The sequence below is a fragment of the Nicotiana tomentosiformis genome, chromosome 4 (assembly GCF_000390325.3).
Source record: "Nicotiana tomentosiformis chromosome 4, ASM39032v3, whole genome shotgun sequence".
NCBI lineage: Eukaryota > Viridiplantae > Streptophyta > Magnoliopsida > Solanales > Solanaceae > Nicotiana > Nicotiana tomentosiformis.
Window position 1 is genome coordinate 16,983,905 of NC_090815.1, and position 20,543 is coordinate 17,004,447.

At 39.0% G+C, this 20,543-nt stretch overlaps 2 protein-coding genes across 2 annotated transcripts; both read right to left on the minus strand.

Annotated features, from left to right (window-relative positions):
• Positions 1–452: 452 nt before the first annotated feature.
• On the minus strand, positions 453–3,639 carry LOC104107839 (UPF0664 stress-induced protein C29B12.11c). Its single transcript, XM_009616752.4, has 5 exons — positions 3,404–3,639; positions 1,991–2,093; positions 1,126–1,197; positions 849–1,054; positions 453–742 (listed from the first exon to the last, which is right to left on the minus strand). The coding sequence occupies exons 1-5, from the start codon at positions 3,511–3,513 to the stop codon at positions 646–648; spliced, it is 588 nt and encodes a 195-aa protein (XP_009615047.1). The 5' UTR covers positions 3,514–3,639; the 3' UTR covers positions 453–645.
• A 15,982-nt stretch (positions 3,640–19,621) lies between these two features.
• LOC138909316 (uncharacterized) lies at positions 19,622–20,083 on the minus strand. The gene has a single exon (XM_070200501.1). The coding sequence runs from the start codon at positions 20,081–20,083 to the stop codon at positions 19,622–19,624; it is 462 nt and encodes a 153-aa protein (XP_070056602.1).
• Between the last annotated feature and the right edge of the window lie 460 nt (positions 20,084–20,543).

Below are 20,543 nucleotides of genomic sequence, written 5' to 3' on the forward strand. Positions count from 1 at the left end.
TTCAGAGTATAGATTGATTTGAACACAATAAGCATTGATTTGAGCACAATAAGCCCTAACATGCTGCCGGGAAGGAAGATCCACCCCCAACTATGAAAAAGTAGATTGATAGTGGATACATATATATATATATTGTATGCAGCTTTGTCCTAACATTTCTGCAAAGAGACTGTTTTGCACCCATTTTGTAACATACAGGTCAATACAAACAATTTATTTTTACTGCCATTCTTTCAAATCGAGCTTTCTTAAAAGTAATGATCAACCGAAATTTGAGGAAACTCAGGAATTAGCATGTCAAATTACCTTGGTAGGGACTAGGTGTTCAGCACTTCCAGTGCAAAACTTAATATGCTACGGGTATATATATATATATATATATATATATATATATATATATATATATATATATACCCGTGTAATAAACATAAGCTTCAAAATTATTACAGATATTTGTAGAAGTTAGTCTAGTGTATCACCCATGTAATAGATTATAATCCATGCACACTTGAAAGAAACATATACGAGCCGTACATAATTATACACATGCAAGCTCATTGTCTCCTCCTTTATATATAGAATTGAAGCAATCAACCAAAGAGAAGTATCTCAGAAAACGCGAAATTCAGGTAAGGTATATCGAGTTTAAGCAGGCTGTGACTGGTATGATCGACGCCTGAGTTGAGACTCTGAATTAGGCTGCTGCAAGTAGATTTTGGTTGGATCATTGGGGTCAACATAACTGCAAAATTGACAAACACAATAAGTATTCAGCACACCAGCTAGCATATTGAGAAAAAGGATCTTTAACAATTTTTATAGTAAAAGGTACAAGCAATGTGACATACGCATGTCTCATCATCTCATCAACTGGAGTTTGTGCAGCTTGGAGAGGATCCACCCATGGCTCTGCACTGGACTGTTGCTGCGATCGTCTAACGGAGGCGACTAAATTGAAAAATAATGGCACGAAAGTCCCACAACCACCTTCCTTGAACAAAATCTTGAATGAATGTGTGGAGTACAAAGCCCTGTTTTCATTATCTGGAACAACCTGAAATTGACCAGAATCAATCATCTAAAGTACATAATCCAAACATATCTGAATTTATCTATTCAACTTACCGGATCAACATGTCCGGAAATGTTGTTGCAGTGGAATACTGGTTGATTAAATTTTTCATCATGAATAAAGAGCTGCAGAATGAAGTTAAAGTTGGTCAAGCAGAAGTAGCTTGTCTAGGAATTTTTCAGAACAAAGAGTAAAAAGATTAACATAAGAGAAAGCAAAAGAAAAAAAAAAAAAAAAAAACAGAATTCAGCAAAGCATATCACTAGGAAAATTTTGGGCCATGAAGCAACAGAACAAAAGTACCAGAAACCACAGAAGCAACCTTATCCCAACAACAAAAAAAGGCAAAGCAGCAAGAATGACCAACATCAGACAGCCGAATCTAAGGTTATAAACACAAGAAATAGTATGCTATATGAAGCTAGCAGCAACCAGATAACAGACTTCTAGGTATAGTATACATGTCGGGGATACGGCAAATGCAAAATTCAAATGTTTAATGCTCTGCCACCTGCAGCAATGCAAGTGGCACACACGCAGGTAAAGCAACTTGGTCTCTTAAGAATATTGTCTTTCTTTTTTACCTTGAAACCACCATATCCTAAATTGCACATTATGCATTTCTTGTTCCGGTAGCATATGATTTTCACGGAATGCTATACAAGGTCACACCTTTTTAATTTTAGGGAAACTATCAATGGAGTCAGAGATGAACACGTTATCCCTTTACTTTGATTAAACAAATATTTCTCCTTTACTTTGGTTTAGATAATAACTTCTTGATATTCTAGTAAGAGCAGCAAAAGAAAGTTTGTGTGTCTTCCTTCTCTGATCCACGAGAAAAAGATCTTCTCAGACGAGGAACCGGAATCCAACATTTGACCCTGCTAGCACGTAGGACATATAAGTGTAACATACCAAGGGCATGTCAAAAGCAATGAAATCCACAGGCGTCTTTGCAACAAAGATCATCCGAATATTCGACAAGTAAATCGTTCCTCTTGTTTTTATTTTTCCTGCACTGTTAGCAAACAGTCTCGTCAACACAAAGCGATGAATTAAAAGAAACTAAAGAAAAGGAGAAAGAAAGAGAGAGGGCAATGCAAGAATTATGTGTTCAAAGAAAGGTAGAACTAAACACAAAATAAACCAAATGCAGGAATCCCATGCAAACTCAACAGCCAAATCCAATAACTATCTTATTTCTCTACCATATATCACACAAATGATAAATAAGCTCCTTGTGCAATTTCTAATTACCATGGTATAAATAATTTCCTTATGCACTAACCTATCAACTGATCAAATGTCCAAGCCTGTGTTAAGACATTTAATTGTTTTAAAGTATCCATGTGAATATATCTTAGCAAGCCCAAAATCATACAGCCATATGTACTCAAATGTTGGGCAGTTCATATTGCAGCCCAAGCAAGTTCGTCCCAATAACCATATTAAATAGAAACAAATGGTGGATAGTTTTTTATAGGTAGAAATAAATGGTAGTAGTAGTAGTTTAGCATGCAAAAGTTGAAAAGTGCAGTTCTTATTGTTGCAGCTACTACTACTGCGGCGGCTTTTTGAACACCCTCTTTGTGTCCATGGTACAGAAATGCAGGCAAACCTCCTAATGCATTAGGAGCACCAACTACTGCAATTGTAACATATTGGAGAACCTAAATCTAAGAAGATAAGAAAAGGCGATATCCAAAGGGTATAATCTAAAAGTTCTCATAAACATCCAGGTATAAATTCCACCTCAGATTTTGGAGAGGTGACCTATAATCTAAGGCAATTTTTGAATTCCCTTTGCCACTAAACTAGAATCTTCTATTAAGTCAATGGAATTCAACGGCTTATATAACCAAAAAAACTCCCTATTAAACCCCTTCCACCAGCAACAGATACCAGGTAACAGGTAAATCTATACACCAAGGTTTTGGGAAAAAATCACCTAATGTTTTTTTGCCCCTCATGGTTCTCACTTCTCACCAATTTGATTGACCACTAGACTACACACCCTCAGGTGCTAACATTTATTAGTAATATCTAAAACAGAAATCAGAATCACAAAAAAACAATCATGTTCAACAGAAAGAAACCCATTAAGGAGATGGAAGTTCAAATAATTACGAAATGAAAATGGTAAAAATTAATGATGCACTATATACAGATCCAAAGAAACAATAGAAAGATAGAATCTATAATTAAGCCTCAAAACCCAAACTATTTTCTTTCATTCCTAATCCCAGAATATCCAATTTACTCAATTTCGACCCGATTCTTCCAGAGATAACTAATTTAAAAGAGAGAAATAACAGTTAGGTCGATTACCCAGGGATTTTATCGATCTCAAACTCAACACCATCTCTAGAAAGGACAAACAATTCATTGAGGAAAGGGACGGGCATTCCGTTTGGAAATAGTTGAGGATTCAGTGCCATTTTTTCTGATCGGAAAAAGAAACCCTCTTCCCTTTGTCAACCGACTTGAGAAAATGTTGTATTGAATCTGGATTCTGGAATCTGCGAACACAAATTGTATGATAGAGGTGTTATTAATAAGACTCCGTTTGTATTGGCTTAAAAAAGTGGCTTTTAAATTAAGTGTTTAAAAATATTTTATAAGTGCTGAAACTTATTTTATAAATAAGCAGTTACGTGTTTGGATAAAAGTACTGAAACTGAAAATAAGTTGATGAAGTGTTTGGTAAACAAGTACTGATAAATACTTTTTCTTGTTAAAATGACTGAAATATCCTTAAAGTTGTTAACATTATAAATAAGATGATGAATGATTTGATTTTAGAATATAATTACATCAATTAAAAAAAAAGTAATTATTCAACGACCAAAAAAATTAAATATTATGGAAAAAAAAAGAAGCTAAAAGAACAATATTTCTACTAAGAGGTAATTTCGGGATTAAGAAAAATTATAAGGGATAAGAATATAATATCCTTGGTCAAAGCAATATGGCTTTTAAGCCAATTTCGAAAAAGTTAAATTTTTTAAATTATTGATTTTGACTTTTTTAAAGCAGATTTTAACTTTTTTTAAGCCTTTTTTTAATTGTCAAACACTTCCGCAAGTTAAAAGTTGCTTAAAAGTGCTTACCATCCAAACAGGCTCTAAATGTGAGGCAGTGGCAGTTTCGTGAAAGACGTGGACTTGTTGTTTTGACAAGTGTGTGTTGTATTTCTACCTAACTATATTATATTAAAAATTTATTTATCACGTTTATATATCTATTTAGATTTCTTATTATTTACAGCTTGTTTGGATGTTTGTTATCCATTATATCATATTTATTGTTATTCCAAAATAATATTTGTTTTGATTATTTAGTTAAAATTAGTTGTATTGTATTATTAAATTCGTTTTGAAATAATAAAAAGTCCCATTTTTTAAACAATCGATTTAATATGGTGAGATTGTTTCCTACTTTTCTTTCCAATTATGCCATAACTAACTGTATAATTCTATATTACTTTTTACCTTCTTTTATTTTAACTCTAACCTATAACCTACATTTTTGTCTCTTTTTTTCCTTCTGCCACTTCCAACCCCAACGTCATGTATAAGTTTTGCCTTCCTTTTGTTTTATTCTTTCTTCTACTTTGATTTTTTATTTCAATTCTAATTATTTTATCTCCAACTAGCTGTATAATATTGATTGTTTTCAAGTGTGCAAAGTATTATTATTTATCTTTGTTCTGCCAACTCCTTCGTTTGTTTTTTTATTATTCTAAAAATAGTTAAAAAAATTCTTCAGGTTTTTTCTCTTGTTTTCAAGTTACATGTACTTCTTCTCTTTTCTTTTCTTTTTTGTCGGTTACTATCTGTTTAATTCTCCTATTGTATTGCAATTAAATCTAGTTGTTTAAGTAGTTAACCTCATATTACGCTGAAATTATGTATGATTATTTTGGAGATTCTTATTAATATAACATAAGTATTTGATGATCAGTATGATTTGCTAATGTGATTCACCAAGTAATATATACCCAAATATATATAACTAAATAGTTTAATTACTCTTTCATAGGGTACAATGTTGTTAAACACTACTGCAAGAAAAGTTATAAACTATTGAGATTTACAAACAAAAATGCTTAACATTGGATTCCCAAATAATTAGTTAACAAAAAATATAGTCCCAAAAGTACCCAAAAAAAGTGATTTAGAAAATATTATATACTTTAAGTTATGGATTATATGTTATGTTGTTAGAAAATATTACCTACGATCTAAATTATGGAGGTTAACATTTTATTTTTTATTTTATTATTATTAAGATCTAATTATGAATATAGTGTCCTTATTATTGTTTTTAATATTATTAACCTGTTCCACTAATTTTGATAGAATTTGCATAAATTTAATTGCTTAATTTATATATAAGACATAATTGGTGATGAATTAGTAGAAAGGAGTTTTCTTAAATTATTTTTATGCATAATTCTTGATAAATTAAATATTTAAAATAATTGAGGGTATTTTTGTAAACTTATCAGTTACAATACGGTACAGTACGATACAGTCAAACCAAACAGCAAAATGTTATTTAACAACAACAAATAATACAATCTATTCAAGCATTGTATTCATAAAACGATACAATACAATACAGTACAATACGAAACATTATAAAACGATAGGTAACAATGATCCAAACAGAGTGTTAGGTTCCTTATTAATTACTTTGTATATCTATATTTACAAGTTACATACAAAACTATTAAAAAGAAAAAAATTCAAGATCCTTTAATTTTAGCATGTCAGTTACACGACACCTACCCCTCATTTCCAATAACTCCCCCGACATTTAAGATTATGTTTCTTTTGTTCTCTCTTTACTAATAATCACCCAAAATCTCTCTTTTATTTTTATACAACCCCCCACCCCCCACCCACACACACACAACCAAATTTCCAATTCTTTTCCTTTTCCAAAGATTTTCAATCCCAATTTCTCGCTTTCTTACTAATCACCCAAAATCTCTAATTTTTATTAATACAATGCAAACAAAATTCGGAATATTGCTCTAGAATCAAGTTGTGGCTATGCTTTGAATCTTGTTTTCTTTCTTTCTAAAATCTTTATTGTATATGACTTGTATATGATACATTAATACCCTAAACAATACTCGATGCAATACTAGTACAATTATAATACGATTATATTAAATTTTTAGTATAGAGCGGTGATTGAAAGATGAAGATCGTAACTGTATCACAATATTTTAAAAATGTATCGCGGTTGTATTATAATTGTATATATATCATAATTGTTGCACGAATTGTATTACAAATGTATGATAATTGTATATTCATTGTATATTGTTACGAGCAGTTGTGAGTTCGTGACGAATTTCACAATTTGTATCACAGGTATGATAATTGTATATTAATTTATTAGTATTATACCATGTATTATTTTCGGTATTAATATACCAGATACAAGTTAGATACAATTGTGATACAAATATGATACAATTATGTTTTAGGCATTGATATATCCGATACAATTCAAATACAATTATGATACAGTCATCATACAATTATCATACAAATTCTGAATATGTTTTTAATAATATAAAGCAGTCGGCAATGGTGAAAGAGAGAAGATGGAGATTCTGGGTGTAGATTAAGGGATTTTGATGTAAAAGGGGAGAGAGAAGAGGAGAGGAAAAAAAAGGAAAGGATGTAATTGAAGACACTAATAATGGGGTGGGAGCCTTTTAAGGAGCAATGTATACAATTTGTAAAAAAAAACCTAGATACTTATTAACAACTGCAAAAAAAAAAATTAAAAAAATAGGTAAATAAGTTTCTATATAGTAAAGCAAGGTAAAAATCCCTTTGTTATGAATCAACACAAGCCCAATCTCACACAAATAATTATTAGGCTGACAAGAGTTATTGGGCCAAGAACAAGTAATATGGCCATGATAATTTGAGATCCAGATCGAGTAGTAGGTGCAAGAATGATTCTATTATAAGGGACAATGGTCTTTGATTTGGGGTTATACGAGTATTGTTGAGAAAAATGGTAGAAATGATACCAAGTAGTAGGGGTGTTCATTGTTCGATTTGGATCGTTTTTTCCCTAAAAATAAATCAAATCAAGTAAGTCAATTTTTTAAATATTAAAACCAAATCAATTAAGCTGATTTTTTATCAATTCAATTTATATCGGTTTTTCGTTTTTTTCGATTATTTATCGATTTTTCCTTAAATATGAAACATACACTACCAAACACATATTCCGACGACTATATTTTCATAGTAACACTATTAAACAAATTATTCTTTGAGAAATGTATCATTTACCAAGTTATATTAATGATGATTAAATCAAATAGTGATGAATAATTTAAGGACTCAATTAAAAATAAATTATTTTAACATGAAATAGATTCTTGTATTTTGCAAAAGAAAATAACTTATCAAACTAGAATGCAAAGGCAAAGATCTAGACTAAAAGTGCAAATGATTAACATGTACCATAAGATTTTAAAAACTTTGTGTAAAAATATAAATATATATAGGTGTAATAATAAATTTTAAATAGCTACTTTTATAGTCGATTTGGTTCGAGTTTTTTTGATTTTTTAATTAAAACCAAAACCAAACCAAACTTGATCGGTTTTAAAATTCAAAACCAAAACAAAAAATGTATCGATTTTTTGATCGATTTGGTTTTGTTTTTCGGGTGTTTATGAACACCCCTACCAGGTAGTCACTTTAAAGCACTGCTATTTAGGAATTAGCCAGTGCATCCTTAATATCAGTTTTCAGGATAAAAATATCCTGAGCTGTCCTGAAGATAGAATTCTTAGTTTAAAATTTCAGATAAAATAAGTATTGGCTAATCACTAAATAACATCTTTGAGAATAGCTATATTTGTACTTGCTTGTGAACCCTCTTATCCCCAATTATGAGTCTAGGGTTCTCATCTCCTCTGCTTTTCTATCCCTTATATTTTCGGTTAGTATCTCTAATTCCTATAATAATTTTGAGTTCAATTGTAATTTTCTTTTAATGTTGAAGTAATAGAAGTGTTGAAAAAAGCTGTGTTGTTACAACCTTCGGAAATACTTCAAAAAGTACAAAAATAAGAATTTATATTGTATCCTCTTAGCACAAGGATTATGATATTTTCTACACTGATTATTAGACAGTCTTTTAGCTTCGGCCATAACCTAATTAAGCTGCCTATTTCTTTAAATTTTGTTTTCTTGTGAACACCGTTTTTTATTCTACACTGGCTATTAGACAGGCTTTCTTTTAAAAAAATTCTTATGAACACCATTTTTTATTAAAGAAAAGATATATTTAACTTATATAAATAATTATTCTAATCAATAAAAGTTTAGCAACTATATAAAAATCTAAGCTTATATACATTGACTGTGTAATAGGAAGAAAGTTTTACTCTCTTTTTCACAAGTCACAACATTCCAATAGGATAACCACACCGTAACATTGAATGTTTATTAAGGTTATCTAGCACCATGATAAAGGGTAAAAAGGATATGTTTTGAGTGTGTTTGTGTATTATTTCTTGTGTGAGCTGTGGAAGTTCATACCACCTTGCAAGTGAAAATAAGTTCATTGCCTGTTTTTTATGTGTAGGAACGAACTTACATGGAAAATGATCAAATAGAAGAAAAATTAGCGAAAGAAAAGCTACAGAAAGACATTCGGTTCAACAAAGTGAGGTTCGATTCGCCAAATCGGGACTGAAGCAGAAGAAATCGACTTCTCTAATCCAAATTAGGAGAAGACAAACTCACCCAACTCAACCCTACTTCAGATAAATATGATAGTTAGCCACTTTTTGAAGGGAGAGAAGACTTTAGGGGATGCAAGAACACGCTTGGAGCAAGGAGAAGGATTCAACTTCATGTTTTTTCCTCTTTCTTCCTATTTTTCTATTGTTACGAATCTAGTATTGTATTTTTACATACTCGCATGAACCGTTATTTTGGAACCTTTTGGAGAATGAGTTCTTGTTATATTTTATATCATTGAGCCTTTAAATTTCTTTACTTATTTAACTACATGCTTATTTCAGTTGATTGAAGATCTCTCAATTGATTGTACATATTTATTATGTATTGCTTCGAAAAGGGTATATATTTAGGTAGTAGTTAAACAACATCACTCCTAACGTGTAATGACCCGACCAGTTATTTTGCTTTCTTGATCTCTGTTCCTCTAATTAAGACTTCCTGTATATGCTTTTACTATTTTATGAGTTGCAGGGATGGTAGTTCGGGTTTGGAAGGGTTCGGGTTGAAATCGGAACACTTAGTTCCTTAATATTAGCTTAAATTGGTTTAGTTTGACTTGAGTCAACATTTTGAGTAAACAACCTCGGAACCGAAATTTTACGATCTCAATAGGTTCGTGTGATGATTTTGGACTTGGGCGTGTGTTCGGATCGGCTTTCGGATGATCTGGGAACGTGTCGACGCTTAATATTAAAAGTTGGCGCATTTAAGGTTTTCAAGTTTTTTAAATTTGGTTTGAATTAGAATTTGGTGTTATCGAGGTCTGATTAGGATTCCGAGCCTGGGAATTGTTCTGTATGGTGATTGGTGACTTGCACGCAAATTTTGGCATCATTCCGAGTAGTTTAAGTATGATTCGGCACGTTCAGAGTAAGTACGAAGAACTTAAAGTTCATAAGTTGATTCGATTTGGTTGTGGGTGTGATTCTTAGTTCTGATGTTGTGTTTCGTGTTTAGATAGTTCGAGCAGGTCCGTGTTATGTTTACAAACTTATTGGTATGTTCGGACGGGGTTCCGAGGGCCTCGGGTGAAATTCAGGTCGAGAACAGATTGGAACTTTGAAATTGGGGAGTGTTGTTGCTGCTGAATCTAGTGTCTTAGCACCTGTTGAGAGAATGGCCGTAGGTGCGTTCACGCAGATGCGGTGGGTTCATCGCAGGTGCGAGGCCTGCGGAGATGGCCTGGGAGCATAGGTGCAAGGAATATTCCACACCTGCAAGGTTGCAGATGCGAAGCGTGGGCCACTGATGCGGAAATGGCCAAGGTGGCCTAGGGGCGCAGAAGCGGACTTAGTCCGCATGCGCGTGCGCGCAGGAGCGGAGCGGACTTCGTCCGCAGAAGCGAAGAGAGGCTGCCTGGGCAAGGACTGCATCTGCGATGGATTTTCCGCAGGTGCGACTCAAGGTTCGCGGAAGCGGAATCGCTGGAGGCAGTGAGGGCTTTTAATGTCTGGACTTAGGCTATTTTGGTTCATTTCTTTCACTTCTTGGACAATTTTAGAACTCTTTGAAGAGGGGTTTTTACCTAGCACTTTGGGGTAAGTAATTTCTATACAAGATGAGTGTAATACGTTCATTTTGGGTAGATTCTTAACACATAAATTGTAGAAATTGTGGGTTTAGTTGAAAAAACTAGGTTTTGATAAAAATAGAATTTAACCACGAAAATAATTATGGAATTGGGTAAAAATTATATATTTGAGTTCGTGGGGTTATGGGTAACATTCATCCTTGAAAGTTTCCGTAATCCGGGCACGTGGGCCCGGGGTGAATTTTAGATATCTTTCGATTTGGGTTGGATAATTTCTCAAATGGCTAAATTATGAACTTGTGAGTGTGTATGGATTAATTTATATAACCTTTGGCTAGTTTCGGATTGATTGGCACCAAGTTGAGGCTTAGAGCGGATTTGTGGACCGGAAGTGAGCTTGAGAATGAGGTAAGTCTCTTGCCTAACCTTGTAAGAGAGAACTCATCCCCTTAGGTGTACCTTTGTTGTGTATTACTTGTGTGGGGTGCTATGTACGCACGAGGTAACGAGAGTCCGTGCGTAGCTATATTCTGTGATATGTCCGGGTAGTCTTAGATATATATCATGCTTTAATTGTACTATTATGTTTATTATGCATATTAATTGTCTTGAATAGAGCTGAGACTAAGGATTTTAAAGTTGCAAATTTTCAATTTAGATTTCTTATTTTTGGGAAGAATTGAGGAAATACATAATAACTCTAAGAAACTCATGTCCTCTCGCATCGCAAGTACTTCCACGAGAGAGGTAAACCTCTCTACTCTCATAGGAGCAGGTCGTTAGCCTCGGCAGTATAATAGATGCATCTATGATTCGTGTCGTTCGACCCTCGGCAGTGCACACATTATTTTGGATCGGGTTATATGATCTCGGCATAAATCGTGCGTGATAATACTCAGATCCCGATTTCACTTGATATTATTTATGGCTTGAGAGTTTATAATTTATTTAATAGCCTGAAATTGTTGGAGTTAGCATGTGTCAAATGAAGACTTTTAAATTTACTATTAGTTAAAGAACCATTTATTCATTGTTGGTTATTGTGTTGTTATTATTATTATTCTTGTACTCCATGCCTATTTAGAATTTCTGTATTTTATTATTGGCTCGTAGTAAGTGTCGATATCGATCCATCGTCACTACTTCTTCGAGGTTAGACTGGATACTTACTGGGTACATGTTGTTTATGTACTCACGCTACACTTCTACACTAATCGTGCAGGATATGAGGTAGATGCATTTGGTGTCCATTTAGGCGCCCACCCCTGTTATCCTGAGGCATAGTGGTGAGCTGCTCTCTGAGTCCGTTCTGCAGCACCCACAGTCTCTCTTTTGTATTACCTTTCTGTTTATCCTATTTCAGACAGTAGCATAGGTGTTTTGTATATTCTACTAGTAGCTCATACACATGTGACACCGGGTCTTGGGCACATGCTAGTAGACACTTTATGGATTTTGAGTATTTATTTCATCATATTTGATCTTTTATTAGTTTACGTTTTACTTTATTAAATTTTCCTCTTTTAATTTACTTAATAAATAAAAATCAGATACTTTGAAATTATAAAAAAGAATAAATACATGGATAGATTACCGTTGGCTTGCCTAGCGACGACGTTGGGCGCCATCACGACTTATAGGAGGAATTGGGTCGTGACAATATGGTATTAGAGCACTAGGTTCATGTAGGTCTGACAATTCATGAGCATGCCTAATAGAGTCTTGTGGATCGGTGAGGAGACGCCCGCACTTATCGGCGGGAGGTTATATGGTATTAGGAAACCACTTTTTCTTCATCTCCTATCGTGCAGTTGATGTTGTGCTAAGTATATTTCTCTTATTCTCTCATAGATGGTAAGAACGCGCATGGCAGATCTACCCGACCATGGAGGAGATGCTTCCCATGTTGCTAGAGGCCGAGGTAGAGGACGAGGAAGGGCTTCAGCCCGTAGTGGAGGATCCTGTTATTGAGGAGCATGGCGAGGTGTCTGAAGCGAAGCCGGCCCCAGTGGATTTCATGTCCGCACCAAGATTACAGGAGGTCATAGGTCGTATGTTGAGGTTCATGAATTCTATGACTCAGGCTGGTTTATTTCCAGCAGACCCAGCCATATCTCAGGCGGGGGAGGGAGCACAGACCCCTACCACTCAAGCTCCAGGGCATGCAACTGTCGCTCAGGCTCAGGCTCCTGGGCGCACTACCCATGGGAGGAGCTCAGCCAGTTGCAATAGCTATACCTGAGCCCAGACCAGCTGCGACTGGCGAGCCGCAGAAGCTATTGGATAGATAGACCAGGCTGCATCCTCCTATCTTCAGAGGTGAGCGACATGAGGACCCCCAGGACTTTATTGATAATTGCAGTGACAGACTGCACAACATGAGGATATTGGAGTCCTACGGGGCGGACTTTACCACCTTTCAGCTGCAGGGCAGGGCTCGTAGATGGTGGTAATCCTATATTCTTGGCAGGCCAGCAGGTCCCCCGCTGCCACATTGACTTGGGACCAGTTCACACGTCTCTTTATGGATAGATATATTCCACCCTCTTAGAGGGAAGAGTTGCGATTTTAGTTCGAGCAGCTCTAGTAGGGTCAGATGTCGGTGACCGACTTTGAGGCGAGATTCTCTGAGTTGTCTCGCCATGCACATATGATATTCCCCACCGATGCAGAGAGAGTGCAGATGTTTGTTGCGGGTTTGCACTCTGGTATCCAAGCCACTATGGCCCGAGAGGTTGAGATGGGGACTTCTTACGAGCTGGTTGTGGAGATAGCTCGGAGGATTGAGGGTGTTCGTTAGTGGATCCGGGAGCAGACGCCGAGGGACAAGCGGTTTTGATGTTCTGGAGGGTTTAATGGTACTCTGTCTGGGGGCAGAGGTCAGTTTGTGAGGGGTCAATCTAGCAGGCCCACATATCCAGCATCGTCGCCTTCTCGGGGTGCTCCAGTGCGGCCCTATTTCAGTGCCATTCCAGAGAGCTCCTACCACCCGCCAGCTATTCAGGGTTCCTCCAGTGGGTATTCAGGCCATCAGGGTCAGAATTCATATCAGCAGTCCACCGTTCCGAGGGGTTGTTTCGAGTGCGGGGATCTTAGCCACATGAACAGGTTTTGTTCGAGACTTCGGGGCAAGGCAATACAGCATGGTCATCAGCCTATGATTACCGCACCAGCTTTCCGGTCACCCAGAGACGGAGGGCAGGTGGGTAGGGGCCATCCTAGAGGTGGAGGCTAGTAATGTGGCACTCCATCTAGGTTCTATGCTTTTCCAGTCATACTAGATGTAGTAGCCTCAGATGTAGTGATCACAGGTATTATTTCTATCTGTGGTAGGGATGTTTTGGTACTATTTGATTCAGGGTCTTCATATTCATATGTTTCATCTCTGTTTGCTCATTTTCTAGGTGTTCCTCGCGAGTCCTTGGGTAATCCTATATATATGTCCACACCAGTTAGCAATTCTGTTATTGTGGATCGGATCTACCGGTCATGTATCATGACTTTCTGCGGTTATGAGACTAGAGAGGATCTTTTGTTGCTCGATATGACCAACTTTGTGGTCACCCTTGGCATGTATTGACTGTCTCCATATCATGCCATCCTTGATTGCCATGCCAAGACTGTTACCTTAGAGATGTCGGAGTTTCCTAGCTTGGAGTGGAAGGGTTCATCTGTCAGTGCATCTAGTTGGGTTATCTCTTTTCAGAAGGCTCGACGCATGGTCGAGAGGGGTTGTTTGGCTTATCTAGCTTATGTTCGGGATACTACTACAGAGACTACGACGATTGATTTAGTGCCTATGGTCCGGGAGTTCTCCGATGTGTTTCCTTCTGATCTACCAGGCATGCCACCAGATCGTGATATCGATTTATGTATTGATTTGGCTCCAGGTACCCAGCCTATCTCTATTCCACTATACTGCATGGTGCCGAAAGAGTTAAAAGAGTTGAAGGAAAAGCTTGAGTGCTAGCAAAGGGGTTCGTCAAACTGAGTGTGTCGCCTTGGGGTGGACCGGTATTGTTCGTGGAGAAGAAAGATGCGACTATGCGGATGTGCATTGATTACCGCCAGTTGAACAAAGTTACCATTAAGAACAAGTACCCGTTGTCGCATATAGATGATTTGTTTGACCAGTTGCAAGGTTCCAGGGTGTTCTCTAAGATCGACTTGAGATCGGGGTATCATCAGTTAAAGATTCATGATTCGGATGTTCCGAAGATGGCTTTCTGGACTAGATATGGCCATTATGAGTTTGTAGTAATGTCCTTCGGCTTGACTAACGCCCCGACGACATTTATGAATTTGATGAACTGGGTGTTCAAGCCATATATTGACTCGTTTGTCATTGTCTTCATTGATGACATATTGATCTAGTCACGTAGCATGGAAGAGCACGAGCAGCATTTGAAAGTGGTGCTTCAGACCTTGCGGGAACATAAGCTATATGCTAAGTTCCCCAAGTGTGAGTGCTGGTTAGATTCTGTGGAATTCTTGGGGCATGTTGTATCATGCGAGGGTATTAAGGTAGATCCTAGGAAGATTGAGGCAGTTCAGAGTTAGCCTCGTCCTACCACATCGACCGAGATCAGGAGCTTCTTGGGGTTAGCAGGTTATTATAGACAGTTTGTGGAGCGCTTCTCATCTATTGTAGCACCTTTGACTAGATTGACCTAGAAGGGTGCTCCGTTCCGGTGGTCCGATGATTGTGAGGTGAGCTTTCAAAAGCTCAAGACAGATTTGACTACAACACCAGTTCTAGTGTTGCCTTCCTGTTCAGGGATGTATATTGTGTATTGCGATGCTTCACGCGTTGGCCTGGGTTATGTCTTGATGCAAGAGGGGCGAGTTATTGCATATGCTTCGCATCAGCTGAAGACCCACATAAAGAATTACCACGTGCACGATTTGGAGTTGGCCGCGATAGTTCATGCTCTCAAGATATGGAGGCATTATCTTTATGGGGTATCCTGTGAGGCTTACACCGATCATCGCAGCTTGCAGCATTTGTTCAAGCAAAGGGATATCAATTTGAGGCAGTGCAGGTGGCTTGAGTTACTAAAGGACTATGATATTACCATCCTTTTATCATCCGGGAAAGGCAAATGTGGTTGCGGATGCCTTGAGCAGAAAGGTTGAGAGTATGGGTAGTTTAGCATTCATTTCAGCATATGAGAGGCCATTGGCTTGGGACATTCAGTCCTTGGCTAACAGACTTTTGAGGATGGATATTTCAAATCCCATCTGAGTTCTTGCATGCGTCGTCGCTCTGTCTTCATTATTCCAGCAGATTAAGGCTCGTCAATTCGACGATCCACACTTGTTGGTTCTCAGAGAGACGGTATTACAAGGGAACCACGGAGGTTGTTATCGGTGATGATGGTATTCTGCGGCTCCAGGGTCGCCTATGTGTTCCTAATGTTGATGGCTTGAAGGAGAAGATTCTAGAGGAGGCACATAGTTCTTGGTAATCTATTCATCCAGGGGCTACGAAGAAGGACATAGTTGAGTATGTAGCGAGGTGCCTAAATTGCTAGCAGGTTAAGTATGAGCATCAGAGGCTAGGTGGCCTACTCCAGCATATGGTTATACTTGAGTGGAAATAGGAGCGCATCACTATGGACTTCGTAGTTGGGATGCCACAGACTTTGAGGAGGTTCGATGCGGTTTAGTTCATTGTCGATAGGTTGACCAAGTCAGCACACTTCATTCCGGTTGTGACTACGTATTCTTCAGAGAGATTGGCCCAGATTTACATTCAGGAGATTGTTCGGTTGCATGGTGTGCCTGTTTCTATCATATCAGATAGATGCCCTCAGTTTACTTCGTATTTCTGGAGGGCAGTACAGAGTGAGTTGAGGACTCAGGTAGATCTCAACACAGCCTTTCATCCGCAAACCGACGGGTAGTCGGAGCGGACGATTCAGATCTTGGAGGATATGCTCAGAGCATGTGTGATTGACTTCGGAGGGAAGTGGGATCGATTCTTGCCTTTGGCCGAGTTTGCTTATAACAACAATTATCAGTACAACATTGAGATGGCTCCATTTGAGGCTTTGTATGGTCGGCGATCTCGTTCACCCGTCGGATGGTTTGAGCCCGGCGAGGCTAGGTTATATGGTACTAATTTAGCGAAGGATACCTTGGAGAAAGTGAAGTTGATTCATGAGTGACTTTGCATAGCACAGTCCAGACAAAAGAGTTACTTGGATCGAAAGGTGTGTGACTTATCATTTATGGTGGGCAAAAAGGTTCTCTTGAAAGTCTCGCTGATGAAGGGAATCATGAGGTTCATCCTCGAACGAGTCTAGGGTCATACCTGGAGTGCTGAATAGGTGTGGATATCTGCTCCGCATGTCCTCCTCGGTCTCCCAAGTCGCCTCCTCGACTGGTTGACCCATCCACTTAACCTTTACCGCAAAAATATTCTTGGACCTCAACTGGAGAACCTGCCTGACAACAATGGAAACTGGCTCCTCCTCAAAACCCAGGCTCTCATCCAGCTGAACCGTGTTGTAGTCTAACAAATGCAACATGTTGGCATGATACTTCCGGAGCATAGACACGTGGAAAACCGGATCAACTCCCGATAGACTAGGAGGCAAAGCAAGCTCATAAGCAACCTCCCTAACTCACCTCAACACATCAAATGGGCCTATAAACCGGATCGAACTTCCTCAAAGTCCGCGGCAGCCCAACTACGAAGTCTATAGTGATGCGCTCCCATTTTCACTCAGGTATAACCATCTGCTAGAGTAGGCCACCTGGCCTCTGATGCTCATACTTAACCTGCTCGCAATATAAGCACCTCGCTATATACTCAACTATGTCCTTTTTCATTTGCCGCTACCAATAATGCTGCCTCAGGTCATGATACATCTTCGTAGCCCCTGGATGAATAGAATACCGAGAACTGTGTGCCTCCTCTATAATCTTCTCCCTCAAGCCATCAACATTAGGAACACATAGGCGACCCTGGAGCCACAAAATACCATCATCACCGATAACAACCTCCTTGGCACCACCATGTAGTACCATATCTCTATGAACCAACAAGTACGGATCGTCGAACAAACGAGCCTTAATCTGCTCGAATAATGAAGATTGAGCGACGACGCATGAAAGAACTTGTTTGGGCTCTGAAATATCCAACCTCACAAGTCTATTAGCCAAGGACTGAATGACCCAAGCCAATGGCCACTTAGCCTCAGGTATAACCATCTGCTGGAGTAGGCCACCTGGCCTCCAGTGCTCATACTTAACCTGCTGGCAATTTAGGCATCTCGCTACATACTCTACTACGTCTTTCTTCATCAGCCGCCACCAATAATGCTACCTCAGGTCACGATACATCTTCGTAGCACTTGGATGAATAGAATACCGAGAACTGTGTGCCTTCTCTAGAATCTTCTTCCTCAATCCATCAACATTAGGAACACATAGACGGCCCTGAAGTCATAGAACACAATCCTCAACGACAGTAACCTCCTTGGCACCACCTTGTAGTACCGTCTCCTTAAGAACCAACAACTGCGAATCGTCGAACTAATGAGCCTTGATTTGCTCATATAATGAATACTGAGCGACGACGCGTGCAAGAACTCGGTTGGGCTCTGAAATATCCAACCTCATAAGTCTGTTAGCCAAAGACTGAATGTCCCAAGCCAATGGCCTCTCCTCTGCTGAAATGAATGCCAAACTACCCATACTCTCAGCCTTTTTGCTTAAGGCATCCGCAACCATATTTTCCTTGTCCGGATAATAAAGGATGGTAATATCATAATCCTTTAGTAACTCAAGCCACTTGTGCTGCCTCAAGTTGAGATCCCTAAGCTTGAAAAAATGATGCAAGCTGTGATGATCAGTGTAAACCTCACATGACACCCCATAAAGATAATGCCTCCAGATTTTGAGAGCATGAACTATCGCGGCCAACTCCAAATCGTGTGTGGGGTAATTCTTCTCATGGGGTTTCAGCTAGCATGAAGCATATGCAATAACTCGCCCCTCCTGCATCAATACACAACCTAAGACAACGTATAAAGCATCGCAATACACAGTATACATCCCTAAACCGAAAGGCAACACTAACATCGGTGTTGTACTCAATGCGGTCTTGAGCTTCTGAAAGCCCGCCTCGCAATCACCGGACCATCAGAATGAAGCACCCTTCTGGGTCACAAACCGACGATAATAACCTGCTAACCCCAAGAAGCTCCTGATCTCGGTCGTTATGGTAGGACGAGGCCAACTTTGAACTGCCTCGATCTTCCTAGGATCTACCTTAATACCCTCGCATGATACAACATGCCCCAAGAATGCCACATAATCTAATCAGGAATCGCATTTGGAGAGCTTAGCATGTAGTTTCTGTTCCCGCAAGGTCTGAAGCACCACTCTCAAATGTTGCTCGTGCTCCTCTATGCTACGTAAGTAGATCAATATGTCATCAATGAAGACAATGAAAAAGGAGTCAATATATGGCTTGAACACCCGGTTCATCAAACCCATAAACGCCACCGGCGCATTAGTCAAGCCGAAGGACATCACTAGAAACTCATAATGGCCATATCTAATCTGTAAAGCCGTCTTCGAAACATCTGGATCACGAATCTTTAACTGATGATACCCCGATCTTAAGTCAATCTAAAAGAACACCCTGGCACCCTGCAACTAGTCAAACAAATCATCAATACGCGACAACGGGTACTTGTTCTTAATGGAAACTTTGTTCAACTGGTGGTAATCAATGCACATCTGCATAGTCCCATCTTTCTTCTTCACGAACAACACCGGTACACCCCAAGATGACACACTCGGTCTGACGAACCCCTTTGCTAGCAACTCTTCAAGTTGTTTTTTCAACTCCTTCGGAGCCATGTGGTTCGGTGGAATAAAGATAGGCTGGGTACCTGGAACCAAATCAATATAGAAATCGATATCACGATCTGGTGGCATGCCTGGTAGATTAGAAGAAAACATATTAGAGAACTTCCGAACCATGGGCACTGAATCAATCGTCGGAGTCTCTGCAACCGTATCCAGAACATAAGCTAGATAAGCCAAACAGCCCTTTTTGAATATGTGTCGAGCCTTCAGAAAAGAGATAACCCGACTAGATGCACTGACAGACAAACCCTTCCACTCCAATCTAGGCAACTCTGGCATCGCCAAGGTAACAGTCTTGGCAAGGAAATCAAGGACAACGTGGTATGGAGATAATCATTCCATGCCTAGGATGACCTCAAAGTCGGTCATATCAAGCAACAGAAGATCCACTCTAGTGTCATAACCACAGAAAGTCACGATATAGGACCGGTAGATCCGATCCACAACAACAGAATCGCCCACTGGCATGGACACATATACAAGAGTACCCAGGGACTCATGAGGAACACACAGAAAATGAGCATACAGAGATAAAACATATGAATACGTAGACCCTGGATCAAATAGTACTGAAGCATCCCTACCGCAGACAGAAATAATACATGTGATCACGGTATCTGAGGCTATTGCATCAGGTATGGATGGAAAGGGATAGAACCTAGCTGGAGAGCCACCTGAATGGCCTCCACCTCTAGGACGGCTCCTACCCACCCGCCCTCCGCCTCTGGGCGGCCGGACGACTGGTGTGGTAGTTGGTGCTTTAATCATAGACTGGTGGCCCTGCTGTACTGCCATACCCCGAAACTTGGATCAGAATCTCCTCACAGGACCAAGATCTCCGTACTCGAAACAACCTCTCAGTGCAGAAAATGATGAACCCTGAGTATGACTTTGGGGACCTGAACTCCCACTGGAGGAACCCTGAATGGCCGGTGGACGGTAGGAGCTTTTTGGAATGGCGCTGAAATATGGTCGAACTGGAGCACCCCAAGGAGGCGAAGGTGCTGGATATGTGGGCCTACTGGACTGACCCCTCACAAAATAACCTCTGCCCCCAGACGGAGCACCATTGAACCCTCTAGAATATTGAAACTGCTTGTCCCTTGGCGTCTGCTCTCGGCCCCACTGACTTACACCCTCGATCCCCAGAGCTATCTCCACAACTAGCTTGTAAGAAATCCTCATCTCAACTTCTCAGGCCATAGTGTACTGGATACCAGAGTGCAAGCCAACAACAAACCTCCGCACTCTCTCT

Coding starts and splice junctions, on each gene's coding strand:
- LOC104107839 (XM_009616752.4), bottom strand. CDS start 3,513: ATGGCACTGAATCCTCAACTATTTCCAAACGGAATGCCCGTCCCTTTC. Junction 1,198..1,990: donor TTGCTTTTGACATGCCCTTG/GTATGTTACACT, acceptor TTCATTCTGCAG/CTCTTTATTCATGATGAAAA. Junction 743..848: donor GATGAGATGATGAGACATGC/GTATGTCACATT, acceptor TCAATTTTGCAG/TTATGTTGACCCCAATGATC.
- LOC138909316 (XM_070200501.1), bottom strand. CDS start 20,083: ATGGCAGTACAGCAGGGCCACCAGTCTATGATTAAAGCACCAACTACC.